We start from the raw sequence: 16,823 nt of genomic DNA, 5'->3' as shown, positions 1-16,823 counted from the left end.
TTCCAGACATGATTTTTTAAGTTAAGTTTTAAATTTTAATTCCAGTCTAGTTAACATACATTAGTTTCAGGCATACAGCATAGTGATTCAACAATTCTGTACATTCCCCAGTGCTCATCACACTAAGTATACCTTTTAATTCCCATCACCTGTTTCATCCCCACCCCTACCTCCTTTCTCGTAACTATCAGTTTGTTCTATAAACTTAAGAGTCTGTTTCTTGATTTATGTATCTGTTTCTCTTTTCTCTTTGCTCATTTGTTTCTTAAATTCTATATATGAGTGAAATCATACAGTGTTTGTCTTATTAAAAAAACAATAAGACTGACTTATTTCAGTCAGTCTGACTGACTGCTATCACTTAATATTATATGCTCTAACTCCATGCATGTTGTTGCATATGGCAAGATTTTGTTCCTTTTTCTGGCTAAATAATATTCCATTGTGTATTCCATTTTATATATGTCACCTGTTCTTTATCCACTCATCTATCAGTGGAACTTGGGCTGCTTCCATAATTTGGCTATATAAATAATGCTGCAATAAATACAGGGTTGTGGGCAGCCTCGGTGGCTCAGTGGTTAGGCGCTGCCTTCAGCCCAGGGTGTGATCCTGGAGACCCAGGATCGAGTCCCACATCAGGCTCCCAGCATGGAGCCTGCTTCTCATTCTGCCTGCGTCTCTGCCTCTCTCTCTCTCTCTCTCTGGTGTCTCATGAATAAATAAATAAAATCTTTAAAAAATATATAGGGTTGTTCATGTATTCTTTTCTGTTTTGAGAGAGAGCAAGAGACTGTTTTTAATTTTAGCCATTCTGTCACCTGTTTTAAATTTAGCCATTCTAATACCTGAGGTGGTATTTCATAGTTTTGATATGCATTCCCCTGATGAGTGATGTTGAGATGTCTTTTGGCCATTGTCTTCTTTTAAGAAATGCCTATTCATGTCTTTTGCCTGTATTTTAATTTGACTATTTGTTTTTTGGCTGTTAAGTTGTATCAGATTTTTATATATTTTGGATACTAATCCTTTATTGGATATGTCATTTGCAAATATGGTCTCCCATTCAGTAGTTTGCCTTTTAATTTTGTTGATTGTCTCTTTTGCTCTACAGAAGCTTTTTATTTGGTTGTAGTCCCAGCAGTTTATTTTTGCTTGTATTTCCCTTGCCTTAGGAGATATATCTAGAAAAATGTTGCTGTGTCTGCTGTTAGAGAAATTGCTATTGTCCTCTCTTTTATGATTTTAGGTCTCACATTTAGGTCTTAATCCATTTTAAGTTTATTTTTTGTGTATGGTGGAAGAACCATGTTCTTCCAATGTTCCAATGTTCATTTTTGAAAGGACAATTCATTCTCATTTGAGTTGTCTTGACCCCCTTGTAACAAACCAGCCCACAGTAAATGTAAGAGTTTATTTTTGGATTCTCAATTTTATATTCTGTTCCAAAGCCTTGCCTTATATGAAAACAACATCACCTTGATTCCGTAGTTTCATAATAAGCTTTGAAATTGAGAAATGTGAGTATTTCAACATTTGTTTTCTTTTTTAAGATTTCTTTTTTAATAAAGATTTTATTTATTTATTCATGAGAGACACACAGAGAGAGGCAGAGACCCAGGCAGAGGGAGAAGCAGGCTCCATGCAGGGAGCCCGATGTGGGACTCGATCCCAGGTCTCCAGGATCCCGCCCTGGGCTGAAGGCAGCACTAAACCACTGAGCCATCGGGGTTGCCCTTAAGATCGTTTTAGTTGCAAATATATTTAGGACTTCTGGGTCCTGGTGGTGGATTGACTCTTTTGTCATTCTATAATGTCAACTTTGTGGTAAATATTTTTTCTCCTAAGTCTGTTATATCTGACACTAATATGGGCATTCCTCCTTTCTTTTGAGTAATGTTTGCATGGTATATCTTTTCCATCATTTACCTTCAACCTATCAGATCTTTATATTTGGCATTTCTTGGATACAGCATATAGTTAGGTCATGTATTTTTTATCTTCTCTGCCTGCCAGCCTCTCTTTGAGTCCTGGTTGAAAATTGCTTTTTTTAAGAGAAGGGTTTTATGTACTTTTCCAGTAACTTGAGGGCACCATCATGCCAAGATCTCTTGTATTTTTTCACTTGGGGTTCTCTAACCACATTGTAGCATGAATTGTGACCAGACAGGCAAGTTGTACTTTTACTTTTTAATGTTAGTCATGAGTTTCTCATATGTAGCCTTTATTATGTTGAGTCATTTTTTTTCTGTAGCCACTTACCGTTGAGACTTTTTATCATAAGTGAATGTTGAATTTTGTCCAGTGCTTTTTCTGCATCTACTGAGATGTCCATATGATTTTCATCCTTTGTTGGTATATCACTTCAATTGATTTACAGATGTTGTACTATTCTTGCAACCCTGTAATAAATTCCTCTTGGTCCTGGTTATGATCCTTTTAATATATTGTTGAATTCAGGTTGCTGTTATCTTCTGTTGAGGAGTTTTGCATCTGTATTCATCACGGGTATCGGCATGTTTGTTTTGTTTGTTTTGGTGGTGTCTTTGTCTGGTTTTGATATTGGGAAATGCTGGCCCCCTAAAATGATTTTGGAAGCATTGCTTCCTCATCAGTTTTGTTGAATAATTTGAGAGGGCTAGGTACTGACTCTTTAAAGTCACTAATGAGACCATCTAGTCCTGGGTGTTAATAAGGTTTTACGAATTTTTTAAGTTACAGATTTAATTTCAACACTTGTAATTAATCTATTCAGATTTTTAATTTCTTTGTGATTTAGTCTTTATAAGTCACGTATTTCTAGGAATTGTATATTTCTTCTAGGTTTTACAATTTATTGGTATATACCTGTTTGTAGTAGTCTGTTATCATCCTTTGTATTTCTGTAGGGTCAATTGTTACTTCATCATTCCTGATTTAATTTATTTGGGCCCTCTCGCTCTCTTTTTCTTAAAGGATATTGTTAGAGATTTATTATCTTTTCAAAGAAACTACTGTTAGTTTTGTTGATCTTTTATTTTGTCTTTTGAAGTCTCTGTTTCTGCTCTGATCTTTACTCTTTCTTTCCTTCTGCTAATTTTGAGCTTTGTTCTTTTTCTGGTTGATTTAGCTGTAAGATTAAATTGTATATCTGGGATTTTTCTTGTTTCTTTAGGTAGGCCTGTATCACCCTGAACTTGCCTCTTAGAACAGTTTTTGCTGCATCCCATAGATTTTCCAAAGTTGTTTTTCCATTTTCATTTGTCTCAAGGTATTTTTTTGATTTCTTTTTTGATTGCTTTGTTGACCCATTGCTAGTTTAGTAGCATGTTGTTTATATACATGTTTGTGTTTTTTTCTGTTTTCTTCTTGTAATTGATTTCTAGTTTTATACTGTTGTGGCTAAAAAAGATCCTTGATAAGATTTTAGTCTTTTTAAATTTATTGAGACTTTTTTGTGGGCCAGCATATGATTTATCCTAGATAATCTTCCATGTGCACTTGAATGTGTGTTCTGCAACTTTTGGATGAAGTGTTCTGTTTGGATGAAGTGTAACTGTATATTTACTGCGTTAATCTGGTCTAATGTGTTTAAGGCCACTTTTAATGGTTTTGTTTTTGGTTGATCAGTCTTTCCATGTAAGTGGGATATTAAAGTTCCCTGCTATTATTGTGTTAGCATCAATTCCTCCCTTTTTTGTCAATATTTGCTTTTATACATATAGGTGTTCTTATGTTAGTTGAGTAAATATTTATGAATGTTATATTTTCTTTTTGAATTGGCCCCCTTTATAATTATCTAATGCCTTTCTTTGTGTTTTGTTACAGCAAAATTTATGAGGTTTCATTTTATTTTTTCCACTTTGAATAAGGTATTTCGTATGCTTTTTCTCCTTTATTCTGTTAATGTTAAATTATTAGTTATATGTGTAGCTTTTGTGATATTAAATACTCTACAAAATCTTTGGATCTTTTTTTGTCATCATGCCAAATTCAGTTCGCTAGTATTTGAGATTTTTGCGTCTCTGTTCATTAATGTGATTTGCCTTTATATGTTCTTTGACTGTTATTTTTCCCTCTTGAATTAGAATCATAAGAGTAATTGAGCAACATTCCCTGCTTTTCTGTTCTTTGGAATAGTTTTGGTAAATGGAGATTATGTATTCTTTAAAGGTTAGAACTCACAGATTTTGTAATGCTATGTATGCTTTTTAGGTGTGAGATTTTAAACAGTGTACTGATTTTCTTTCATTGTTTTAGGTCCATATGCTCTCTGTGATTCTGTTTTGCATTTTTGTTCTTGTTAATTTTTTTTATATCTGTTACTCCTTGTTAGAGGCTTGCATGTTGTTAATTTTTTCAGACCATATATTAGTAATTTAGGGGTATGGTGAAGTATTGATTTCGGTTAAATTTTTTCTTTTCATATGGATATCCGCTCAGCTCCCTGGCATCTTATTGAAAAGAATTTCCTTTCCCCAATGCCCTTTAGTACTTGGAAATAAAGTTTGTATGGGTCTGTTTTCTGGCCTTTTCCTCCTGTTTCTAATGGTCTCTCGATCTATCTTTCCCAGTCCATATTGTCTCTCCATTTTTTAGGTTTTTTGTATAGAGAAAATCCTTTCATATTTTAAATTCTTTTAATCATTAAGTTTATAGTCTTTATAGTTCTGTTATTTGAAGGGTTTTAAAAAAGATTTTATTTACTTGATAGCACAAAATGGGAGTGGAAGGCAGAGGGAGAGGGAAAAGCAGTTTCCCCACTCAGCAGGGAGCCTGCTGTGTGACTCAATCTCAGGACCCTGGGATCCTGACCTGAGCTGAAGGCAGATGCTTAACTGACCGAGCTACCCAGGGGTCCCTTATTTGAAGTTTTATAAGGAATGTAATTCGGCTTTCCTGACTTTTGCTCTGATTCCACTGGTGTTTTTTATAATTTGGAATTGTGACCTTTGTCTTCAGGTAAGCATTATCTCTGATATCCTGTGTATTCAGGGTTAAGGATGTGTTCCTTGAGGGATGTTTTGTTATTACCCAGGACTGATATTAGATCACAATGATTCACCTTTGTGAATTTATAAGCAATAGATAGTATAAACTCAAATTTTGACCCATATGAGGGCAGCCTTGTGGTTGTAAATTTTCAGGGGAGACTTCTCTTCATCAGGATCCCAGGTAGAGGGAGCAAAGCTTCTTTTTTATCCTGGGCTAGTGGGAGGATTTTTTCCCCCCTTAGTCTGTCTTTAATTAATAATGTCACCATTCAGGTTTGAAGTTTCATTGGGATAGTTTTAGTCCTGTATCTCACCTTATTTGAGCCCATGTGCTACTCCCCATGTCTTACTTGTGTGTGATAAACTTAGACTGCTTATTCTATGTATATATTTATATATTTATTTATTTTAGAGTTAGAGCATGTATGAACCTCTGAACTTGGGAAGGAGCAGAGAGAGAGAGACAGAGTGAATCTCAAGCCAACTCCCTGCTAAATGTGGAGCCTGACCTGGGGTTCAATCCCATGACCCCAAGACCCCGACCCAAGTTGAAATGAGGAGCTGGGCGCTCAACCAACTGAGCCTTCCAGGTGTCATGACTGCTTATTCTTTAACATGCACGCTTTCTGTGGCAGTCCTAAGACAGCTTTTAAGTTTTCTATTTCCTCTTTTTTCCGTGCTGTAGGCTTCTTTTCAGCCCAGCTATACAGTTAAAAGAATGTTTATTACATTTTTTTCCAGCATCTCCAGTGATTTTGTAGCAGAGTTCTTAGATTATCTACTCTGCCATATTGCTGGAAAGGAAAGTTGGTATTTTTAAATGGGTTTTACAAAGTAATTGTGTGTTTTCAGCTTTAAAAAATGTCCTTTTAGATGAGAAGACAAAATATAAATAGTCTTCCATTGTTGATAACAACAAAATAATTATATCAAACAAAGTATTTTTATGGTGATTGTAAGCATAGACTCTTAGACCAGATAATCTGGGGTAGAATGAAAGTTCTGCTACTACCTGTTTGATCTTTAGAAATCTGTGCTCATTTTCTGTGTCTCAGTTTCTTAATCTTAAAGAGTCTTAATTGGACCTACCTCATAGAGTTGTTTTGATAATTAATTGAATAAATACATTTTCACTTACAACAGTGTCTGATATACCAAGTATTCATTAAGTGTTTGCTATTTTTGTTGTTAATTATTACTAACTTTGCTAGTCAAAGATTCTTTCTCTTTATGTAAAACCTTTTCTCTGACTTCTATATAGAAAAAAGAAGGCAGTTTTTTTTTTTTATACTGTAGAAGGCATAGTTTATATTGAGAATACCATAATATTTGTTTCTCTTCCTTCTGTTTTATAAATTCTTTTTTCGGCAGAAAATAGAAGTTACTGCTACTCGCTTAAGCCCCTACTAAAATGTACATTGTCCATCAGTAAGTTATCTCCTTTTGTTTTCAAAATTATTGTGTTTATGTTATCTCTTAAACTTTGTTGTTGATCTCTCTTCACTTTTTTTTTCACTTTTTTTTTTTTTTAAAGATTTCATTTATTTATTCATGAGAGAGAGGGGTGGGGGCAGAGGCAGAGACACAGGCAGAGGGAAGAGGAAGCAGGCTCCATGCAGGGAACCCGATGTGGGACTCGATCCCGGAACTCTGGGATCATGTCCTGAGCCAAAGGCAGACACTCAACCACTGAGCCACCCAGGCGTCCCAATCTCTCTTCACTTTAGACTCCTAATGAAATCCTTTCCCACTGTATAGGCTTCATTCAGGGGTATAATCAAAGTCTATACTTTTAAGAGGGATCTAAAGGGTTTCAGTCACTGTTAAAGAGTCATTTATAGGCCTTTGACTTAAACATTATGAAAATAATTATTTCCTACAGCCCTTCAACGTTTCTTACCTGCCTTACCTGTTACATAATTGTCTTTTTTCTTATGTGAAGATACTCCTCTTTTCCATCTGCAGGAGAGCATCTTTAGAAACAAGGAACCTCAGAGATCATCTAATTTTAATTTAGTCTTTTTCAGACATTTTGAAGTCTCTGCCGTGAAGATGCACATACACACGTATACGTGTGGGTAGGTGAGTGGGTGTAGTGGATCAGTTTCACTTACTGTGATTGAAGCAGGAGGCCTAAATTTGACCTTTCCTTCCTCAGTACATGAACTCTAGGCTATCCTCGTAGGTTAGAGTTGATGACACTGGCCTAGGTAGAAACAAAATTCACTCAAGGCTACCTACTATAATTGGCCAAGTAAGAACTTGGCCTATTTATTATTTCCATTTTACTGTACTATCCTGCAAAATATTTTTCTGTGCTGTAGGTTTTGTCACGCTGCTGCTTGGTGTTTCTTATATAATTGTCTAACACATCTGTCCTTGTGCTTGGCCTGCTAACAGGAATCTCGGTTTTTCCTGGCAGTTGTTATTGACTTAAAGTTCTGGTGATAAACCTAGATAAGTTCTATTAGGAACAATTTCTTCATTTTTAAAGGAACTGTTTCCAATAAGTTAGTTTCTGTGCAGGTGCACTATGCTTTAGAGATTTTTCTCAAATGCTTTGTTGTTTATTGGTCCTCTTATGAGGTCAGAAAAACGGGAAAACCAGGAATACTTGCAAAGGGATTTACAAGCCATATAAACTTAGATTTTTTTCTGTAGGCCCTTTTATCATTCATTTATTCAATTAACCAAATATATTTTTTTAAGATTTTATTTTTATTTATTCATGAGAAACACAGAGATAGGCAGAGGCAGAGGGAGAAGCAGGCTCCCTGCAGGGAGCCCTATATATGGGACTCAATCCCAGGACCCTGGGGATCATGACCTGTGCCAAAGGCAGATGCTCAACCATTGAGCCATCCAGGCACCCCTTACCAAATATTTTTTTTTTATTGCCTTTGGCAGTCAGTGTTCTACTTAATGGGGATTTTGGTACGTGTCAAGATTCTCCATCAGGTGTTTCCTTACTCCTTCTTCTCATATATTTTGCTCCTTTCCTTCTGTTTATTTTGCTCTTTTTCTAGTTTTCTTTAGGAGGGAGTTCAAGCTAATATCAAGTTCTCTATCAGCTGTTTACTTATTCTTTCTTCTGACCCTGGGCATCTCATCTGCTATGGCTTCAATATTTTTTACTTTCTGTGATTGAGTCTAATACTCCCAGCTAGTACATTTCCTTTTTTTCTAATTAAAAATTTAGGTCATAAATCCCATTTTCAGCACTGCTTTAGCTATATTCCACGGTCAGATTTTGATAACATTTTCTTTTTTCCAGTTTATTGTACTTTTTTTATTACCCTGAGTCCTCTTTATCCTGTGGAATATTTAAAAATGTGTTCTTTAATTTCCAAGTGTTTCGTTTCTATTTTTTTTCTTCACTTTCTGTTACTGTTTTCTACTCTGATTTCATTATGATTATTAGAGCACTGATTTTAATTTTCAATTTGGTAAGGTTTATTTAATGACCCAGAATATGGCCTGTCTTAAAATGTTTCACAGACAATTGAGAAGAGTGAGTATTCCGATGCTGAGTTAGGGAATCCTTTGCGTGTCAATGGGTCTGTTAGTTGATGTATTGTTGAGTTCTTCTACATTCTTGCTAATTTTCTATGTAAGAATTCTAGCATTGCTAAATATTTGACATTGCCAGTTATATTTGTGCTTTTTCTATTTTCTAATTTTCTTTCTATTTTTATTTCATTTGTTTTCCAGCTATGTTCTTTTATGCATAAATATTTTGTAATACCTCTTTTTTTGTCCTAGTAAAATTATTTGCTCTCAGATGTACTTTTTAAAATTAATGTTTAGATGGTATATTTTTTTCTATCCCCTTGCTTTCAATTTATATGTATCATTATATTTGAAGTTTTAAGTTTTATTTTATTTTATTTTTTTAAAGATTTTATTTATTCATAGAGACACACACAGAGAGAGAGAGGCAGAGACACAGGCAGAGGGAGGAGCAGGCTCCATGCAGAGAGCCTGACGTGGGACTCGATCCAGGGTCTCCAGGATCACGCCCTGGGCTGCAGGCGGCGCTAAACTGCTGCGCCACTGGGGCTGCCCAGTTCGTTTTAAATAGTAGGTAGTTAGATCATGGTTTTTTCCTACTGTGTCAACCTCTGCCTTTTCATTCATCTGTTTAGACTATGTACTTTTATGTAATTATTCAAATGTTAAAACTTAGGTTTGTTCTTTATTACTTGTTTCTTTAATATTTCTAATTTTTTTGCTTCCCTTTCTAATAGATTATGTGAAAATTTTTTAGAATTTCATTTTTATTTAGTGTTTTTGAGAGTATCTTTTGCATAGCTTATTTTGATGGTTGCTCTTATTATGTTTTATATATACAAATTACAGTAGTATAGTTGATGTTTGGACAAAATGGGTTTAATGGCATGGGTCAATTTATATGCATTTTAAAAATAAATACAGTATAGTATCATAAATGCATTTTCTTTATGGTTGTCTTAATATTTTCTATTCTTTGGTTTATATTATTGTAAGAATATTGTATGTAATACACAACATACAAAACGTGTTAATTGATGGTTTTGTTATCAGTAAGGCTTCTAGTCATCAGGAGGATATTAGTAGTTAAGATTTTGGAGAGTCAAGAGTTAGTGCAGATTTTCAACTATGGGGCAGAGGGTGGAAGTTGGCAGCCCTAACCCCTGTGTTGTTCAAGAGTCAACTGTATATTGATAACATTTTACTGCTTTGAAGTATGGAAACCTTAACTGCCTTTAGGGCCCTTTACCCCCTACCCCCTTTATACTTGTCTTAATTTCTTTCTCTACATACATTGGGCAGCATGCCAGATAGACTTAAAATGTTTGCTTTTAACCGTCAAATATAATTTAATCCTACAAAGAAGCTTAGGCCTTTATATTTTTTTCCAGTTTTTCCCACTGGGTTGATCTTTTGTTTTTCTAAATTTCTTCATGTTATTGTTTCCTTTCTGGCTGGAGAACTTCTTTTAGGTATTCCTATAGTGATGATCTATTGGTTATAAATTCTCTTAAATTATCCTTTTTCTGAGAAAGTTATTATTTACCCTTCACTCCTATATATATATTCTCTTATATTGAGAGGAACAGTGTGGATAGTTCTTTTCTAGTAGCACCTGGAAAATATTATGTACAGTTTCCTTATATCTATTCTAATTTGAATTGTCATACCCTATAGGCAAATGTCAAATTCTTTTTCTAGTTGCTTTTAAGATTTTTCCCTTTATTTATTTAAGATTATTTATTTGAGAGAGTGAGTGTGCAAGTGCAGGGAGTAACAGTGTAAAGGACAAGCAGACTCTGCACTGAGTGCAGAGCCCCAGGTTGGGCTTGGTTACATGACCTGAGGTAACAACTAGAGCCAAAACCCAAGTGTCAGATGCCCAACCAGCTGAGCTACCCAGGCATCCCTCTTTTTTTTCTTTTGTTTTTCAAGACTTTGATTATGACATGTCCTGGGGTGTATTTGTTTAGATTCACTTGGATTCTTGAATTTATGTTTTTACTTCTTGCCAAATTGGTGACAGTTTTAGCTACATAAATACTTTGTTATCCTGAAACTCTTTCTCTTCTCTTTTAGGGCCTCTAGGGACAAGACTATTGTATCTTTTTTCATTGCTTCACATGTCTCTGAAGGTCTGGTTATTTTCTTCTTTTCAGTCTACCTTTTTTGGTTAGGTAATTTCTATTCATCTGTCTTGAAATTCATGGTTTCTTTTCTTTCTCATCTTCATTTTTCCACTGAGTATATTAAGTCAGTTTTTATTTCTATACTATATTTTTCAGTAATATAATTTTCTTTTGGTTCTTTTGTGTCTCATATTTCTTTGTAAAAATATTCTTTTTTTTGTTTTTTTAGAATTTTCAATTCTTTTTTTTTTTTTTTTAATTTTATTTATTCATGAGAGAGACACAGAGAGAGGCAGACACCTGTAAGCGCAGAGAGAGAAGCAGGCTCCATGTAGGAAGCCCAATGTGGGACTTGATCCTGGGACTCAAGGATCACGCCCTGAGCTGAAGGCAGGCGCTCAACTGCTGAGCCACCCAGGTGTCCGTGCAGAAATATTCTAATTAACAATTTTTCTTCTTTAAAAAAAAAAACTGCATTCATTAATGGCTCATTGAAATGTTCTTATGATGGCTGCTTCAAAATCCTCATCAGAGAATTCCAACATCTGAGTCATGTCCATGTTGGCATCTGTTGAAATGCTTTTTGTCATTGTAGTTGAAATTATATTGGTTCTTTGTATGACAAGTGATTTTAGGTGGTATTTTTGATATTTTGGGCAGTATTTTGTGAGACTCTGGATCATACTCAATCTTCTTTATTTCAGGGAGTCACCTTGGTAGCATATAGGTCCTGACCTGCTTTTCTGGGTTGTAGTTCTAATTTGGTTTCCAGAACCTTTGTATTATTATTTTGTGTATATGTTATCCAGAGACCTATCTGAAAGCTATGCATGTATTCTACTCTGTAGTTGAGTTTTAAAACCTTTTGCTCTGTTAATTTTGGTCACTTTTCCATGCAATTCATCATGGGTATCTTTTATTTCAAAATTTAACTGTTCCCTTTTCCTAGTTAACTTCTCTCTAAATCTTCCTTTTCCTTTCTGTTAGAGAGACATCACCTGCTATAGTGAGATGGTGATTATTGAAAGTCTAGGTTTCCTTCTCACCTTCTGCTGTCACTGCTCTAGTGAGGGAAGCCAAACACTGCCCATTCAGCGAAGTGGAAGTTCAACAGTATACTCCACTTCTGCTGATAGCACCACTAAGGAGTAACTATGTCTTCCAACTTGCTTTTGGTTGTCTTTATAGTCTTTCCACTGGCTCCCAGCTAGTACCAGGAGGCTCGTGGAACTCTAGGCTCCCTACTTTATTTCCATGGCACTACTGGAGATGGGCTCAGTTTTTTTCCATTTGGTTTAGCAGTAGTAGAGTCAGTGCCTGGGTGGCTTAGTTGGTTAAGGACCTGACTTTTGAACACCTGGCTCTGTTCATGGTCTTAGGGTCGTGAGATTGAGCCCTGTGTTGCAGAGTCTGCTTGAGATTAAACCCCTCTCTCTTTGCCCTTCCCCCCATGTGCATGCATACTCTTTTTCCTCTCTCTCACTAATAAATTAATGAAATATTTAAAAAAATATTTATTTTCTGGTCATTTGGATAGATAAAGAAGGCTTTTTTGTTTTGGGTTTTTTTTTTTTAATTCTTTAAATTAAAAAAAATTTTTTGGTAGGCTCCATGCCCAGCATGGAGCCCAGCTCAGAGCCCAACATGGGGCTTGAAGTCACAACCCTGAGTCCTGAGATCAAAAGTCAAGATGCTTAACTGATTGAGCCACCCAGGCAGCCTTGAAAGCAGGCTTTTTTTTGGCCTGTTTTCATCAGCACCTCTTAGCATTTCTGCGTTGTAGTATTCCCTAGAACCAAATCTATGATCAAATGGGAGACGGAAACAAAACTGATTACTTAGAGTAGAAAATAACCCATTCATTTGGAGACAAATCCATATATCTGTGGTCAACAGGCTTTTGACAAAGTTACCAAGATATATTCAGTGTGGAGAGAATAGTTTCTTCCACAAATGATGCTTGGACAACTGGATACCCACATGCAAAACAATGATGTTGCACCCCTATCTAGGTATATATCTACTGTGTGTAAAAATAAGCTCCAAACAGCGGAAAGAACTACATGTTAAGAGCTAAAACTGTAAAACTTCTAGAAGAAAATACATAGGTAATTCTACATGACCTTGGATTTGGCAAGTAATTTGTAGATATGACACCAAAAGAAATAAAGGAATAAATTTGGCTTCACAAAAAACTAAAACTTTTGTGTATCCAAGTTATATGATCAAGACACCAACAAATGGGAGAAAATATTTGCATTCAGAATGTAAAAAGAACTTAGAGAACTCAACAGCCAAATATCATCAACCCAGTTTTAAAAATGGGCAGAGAGGCTTAGACTTAGGACCCAGAGATCAAGAGTTGCTTACTCTACTGACTGAGTTAGTCAGGCCCTCCCAAGTCAGACTATTTCTTAAGTGCTGTGTAACCTGTGAAGTCTTATTCCCAATCAAGTCATTGGTATGAAAATAGTTGGCAATTTAATAGAAGGGGACACAAGTTCAGGAGCTTAAAAATCTGAGAATGTATTGCCTGTCAGTGTTGATTTCCTTTTATTTTTCTTCTAGAAACATGATCAGGGGCAAGTTCTGTTGGATATAGTCTTCAAGCATCTTGATTTGACAGAGCGTGACTATTTTGGTTTACAGTTGGCTGATGATTCTACAGACAACCCAGTAAGTTTAAGCTGTTGTCTTTTGTTTCATTTCAGTGTTTCTCTGTTCATAATATAAAGTGCTTTCTAATTCAGAATGTTTACTAATCTGATTAGTGAGATTTTCAAAAAGATTTTAATTAGAATTATTAGAGTTAATTCTTTTGCCTTTGATCCTAATTTTCTTAATGTTTTAATTTGTAAAGATTTTTCCTTAAGGTTTTCATAATTGTAAGTCAGTCTATAAATCTAGTGCTAGTTTCTTTATTTATGTGTCTCAGAAAACTTAGATGTAAATCTAACTCCTGATACTTGACTGAAAGAGAAAATTGGGCATAAAGTTTAAAATATTAATGCAGTATTAAAATATTGAAGGTAAAATATTTTTAAATGTTAATATATCTTAGCCTTACATAAATTAACCTCCATTAAAATGATATGAGTTTTTTGTCATTCATGGCAATCTGTCTCTAACTAAAATTCTTCTTCTTTTTTTTTTTTTTTTTTAAGATTTATTTATTTATGAGAGAGAGAGAGAGAGAGAGAGAGAGAGAGGCAGAGACACAGGAGGAGGGAGAAGCAGGCCCATGCCGGGAGCTTGATGTGGGACTTGATCCCCGGACTCCAGGATTGCGCCCTGGGCCAAAGGCAGATGTTAAACTGCTGAGCCACCCAGGGATCCCCTCTAACTAAAATTCTTAATTTGTTAAATGTAAATTTTCCATTAGAAAGATTCAAAGGAGACCATCCCAAATGAGATAGAGAGTAAATTTCAGAGCTCTACAGTTCTTAGGCATTAAGTTACTTGTATTGTTACTAATTGTTTAATAGTTGCAGTTCTGATTCTTTTTGTTGGAAAAATAACATAATAGAAAATAGAAGATACCATGTGATGAATAACAGAAATGTTGAATTCTTTGAAAATTTATATGCTTTAAAAGATAGGGTCTTTTACAAAAGAACATGATATTCTTTTGATTAGTACCGGAGAGTGACTGTTTTGAAGGAAAGTTTCTGTATATATAGTTTATGAAGTTGGGAGGCTGAACAAATGGTTCTGGATTAGTGCTTTAGAAATTGTTTGTAAGGGCATATTAATAGAATGGCTGTAGAAAATACTATGTGAAAGGTAGTGTTTCTATCTCTTGTCTTATTCTATCACTTTCATAGAATCCTAGGTTTCTAATGAATGGTTAATAGGAAGTAAATAGGAAGTGTTAAATATTACTTTTTTCTTGGTATCATTTACTGGTTTTGTATGAAAAACTATTAGAATAATGTGGATAAAAGAAAGCAAGAGGCAGCTAGTCTCAATGGAAAGAAGTCATTTTGTACTGAACTGAAATAAAAACAAGCTTTCCCTATAAGTTGATGCCTTCACCAGAGACTGGAGCTTCTTCTACACAGGCCTAAAGGAGGAGTATTACTTCTTGATAAATAAACAAATGTGAGAAAATGGAAGTGAGTAGAAATGTCAGTAATGTGACCTTTCCCAGAAAGATAAATTGTGAGCCAGGCAAATTCCCCAGAGGTGTCTGCTATACCTCACTGTGTGCAATGTTGAGCTTTTAAAACAACAAAAAAACACACAATTCTTAGATTATCTTGCTGACAGTTCTAGGTCCAACCTTCTAGCTGGATGTGTGTCTAAATTGATCAGAGAAGTGATAAGACAACAAAGGAGAAAGAGCAGCTACTCATTACCGTTGTCTCTGCCACGAGTGTGAAAAACCATCACTTGTGACACAGTATTCTAGAAGGGCTAATATTGAGAACACATATATTATAGGAGATAATAATTCTGTTACATAAGCTTGTATACAGGAAGACATTTTTATTCTAAGGCAGTTACAACAGGATGAATATGGGGAACCAGAGGTATTTTTAGCTGAGTTAATCTTTTTGTAGTCCGCTGCTTTTTCTTATTTTGTCTTACTTTTCTCTAGTGAGCTTTCCTTCCCAAAGATATATTTCTACATCCAAGGGTCCAATTGCTAAGGATCTAAAATAATTCTTCACCAAAATTTAGAATTAAAATTTCAAAGACCCAGAAGAAGCCTTAGAGATTATCTTGTCTGGCATCCTATTTTTCATGAGAAATTATCCAAGTCCAATGAAATAAAACCCAAGTTTCTTGCTGGCATTAATGAAACTAGTCTTGGGTCTCACAACTCCCCCTGCAGGTCGTTTCCACATTACTACAATTTCAGTATTTAAATATTCAGAAGAATCTATGAAATGCCAAAAGGAAGGATGTACAGAGCACAGATGTTTTTAGTAATGCCCTGTTTCTGATTGTTAATATGAAAAAACATCAAGAGTTTGAGGATAATTAGTGGACTGACAGAGGGATGCCATTCTGAAAAAGAGAAAGAAGTAAGGGGGTAGCATTTATAAAACATCTATTGTGGACTTGTTTGTAAACCAAATTCTCATAAATAGATGCACAGAACTTATAAAAAATGAACGTGTTGAGGAGAGGAGATATCCATGCAATAAAATTTCCAGCGGCAATCAAAAGGAATTTGATTATGTTCTAGAAGAATTAATTCTTGTCAGTTCTTAGTTCAGAGTTTTTTTCATTTCACAGTTTAGTTAAGATATATTTCTGTGTGTATGTCTATGTATATATGTATACATGTATGGTATATGTTAGGTATATATGTATGTGTTGTGTGTGTGTGTTTATAATAGTTTTAGAGGATCAGGGCTAATATTCTCTTAGGCACATAAACATTGAAATTAATTGGACTTAAAATTGATAAACAAAAAAAAACTAATGTTTTATTGTGATCTTATGCATAACAAATATGGACTCCTAGTAGGATATCCTTTTCTTCAGAATCTTTCTGGGTGTTGAATTCCAGTACAACAAACAAAATCAATTTAAAACTTTGACTTTTCAAAATTTCTTCTGTTTTTATTAATACCTATGTATCACAGCTTTAGCTCTTAGCATATAACGTATGGTTTTATAGTAAGATTCAGTGAATCTTTATTGAGGGAGCAAAATAATAATGTGGTTACAATTCATTATGCATAATTTCTCTCTTTTTAAAAAAGATTTTATTTATTTACTTGAGAGCAAGGTAGAGAGAGCATTAGAGAACATGAGCTGGGCTGGGGAAGAGGCGGATGGAGAGGGAAAGGCAGAGTATCTGCTCAGCAGGGAACCTGACCATGGGCTCAATCCCAGGACCCTAAAGATTATGACCTGAGCTAAAGACAGATGCTAAACCTACTGAGCCACCCAGGCCCTCTCATAATTTCTTTATAAACACCTACAGATGGCTCTTCCTTATTGGCTATTATCATTGCAATAATCATTGGAACCCTCTAATTATATTATTCATGTGCGTTTACTTTTTTATTTTTTTGGTTTTTGTCCCTAAAGTGAAGTAGTGTCATTCAGTGTGGGACAGAGCTTAGATTATCAACTACTGTTGACTTGTTTTTTCTTTTTAAAAAATATATATTTTATTTATTTACTCTTGGGAGACACAGAGAAATAGAGGCAAAGACATAGGCAGAGGGAGAAGAGGCTCCCTCTGGGGAGA

At 35.0% G+C, this 16,823-nt stretch overlaps 1 protein-coding gene across 3 annotated transcripts in view; it reads left to right on the top strand.

Moving 5' to 3' along the window:
• Nucleotides 1-16,823, top strand: part of PTPN4 (protein tyrosine phosphatase non-receptor type 4) — a 208,224-nt gene that overhangs the window by 78,303 nt on the left and 113,098 nt on the right. For all 3 annotated transcript variants that reach the window (XM_041739473.1, XM_041739474.1, XM_041739475.1), the window contains one exon: nucleotides 13,181-13,288. In XM_041739473.1, coding sequence (XP_041595407.1) covers nucleotides 13,181-13,288 — 108 coding nt within the window. The remainder of the gene's footprint in view (nucleotides 1-13,180; nucleotides 13,289-16,823) is intronic.

This window comes from Vulpes lagopus, chromosome 24, assembly GCF_018345385.1.
Source record: "Vulpes lagopus strain Blue_001 chromosome 24, ASM1834538v1, whole genome shotgun sequence".
Taxonomy (NCBI): domain Eukaryota; kingdom Metazoa; phylum Chordata; class Mammalia; order Carnivora; family Canidae; genus Vulpes; species Vulpes lagopus.
Note: the sequence above shows the minus strand (reverse complement) of the source record. Positions and strands in the feature narration are given on the sequence as shown.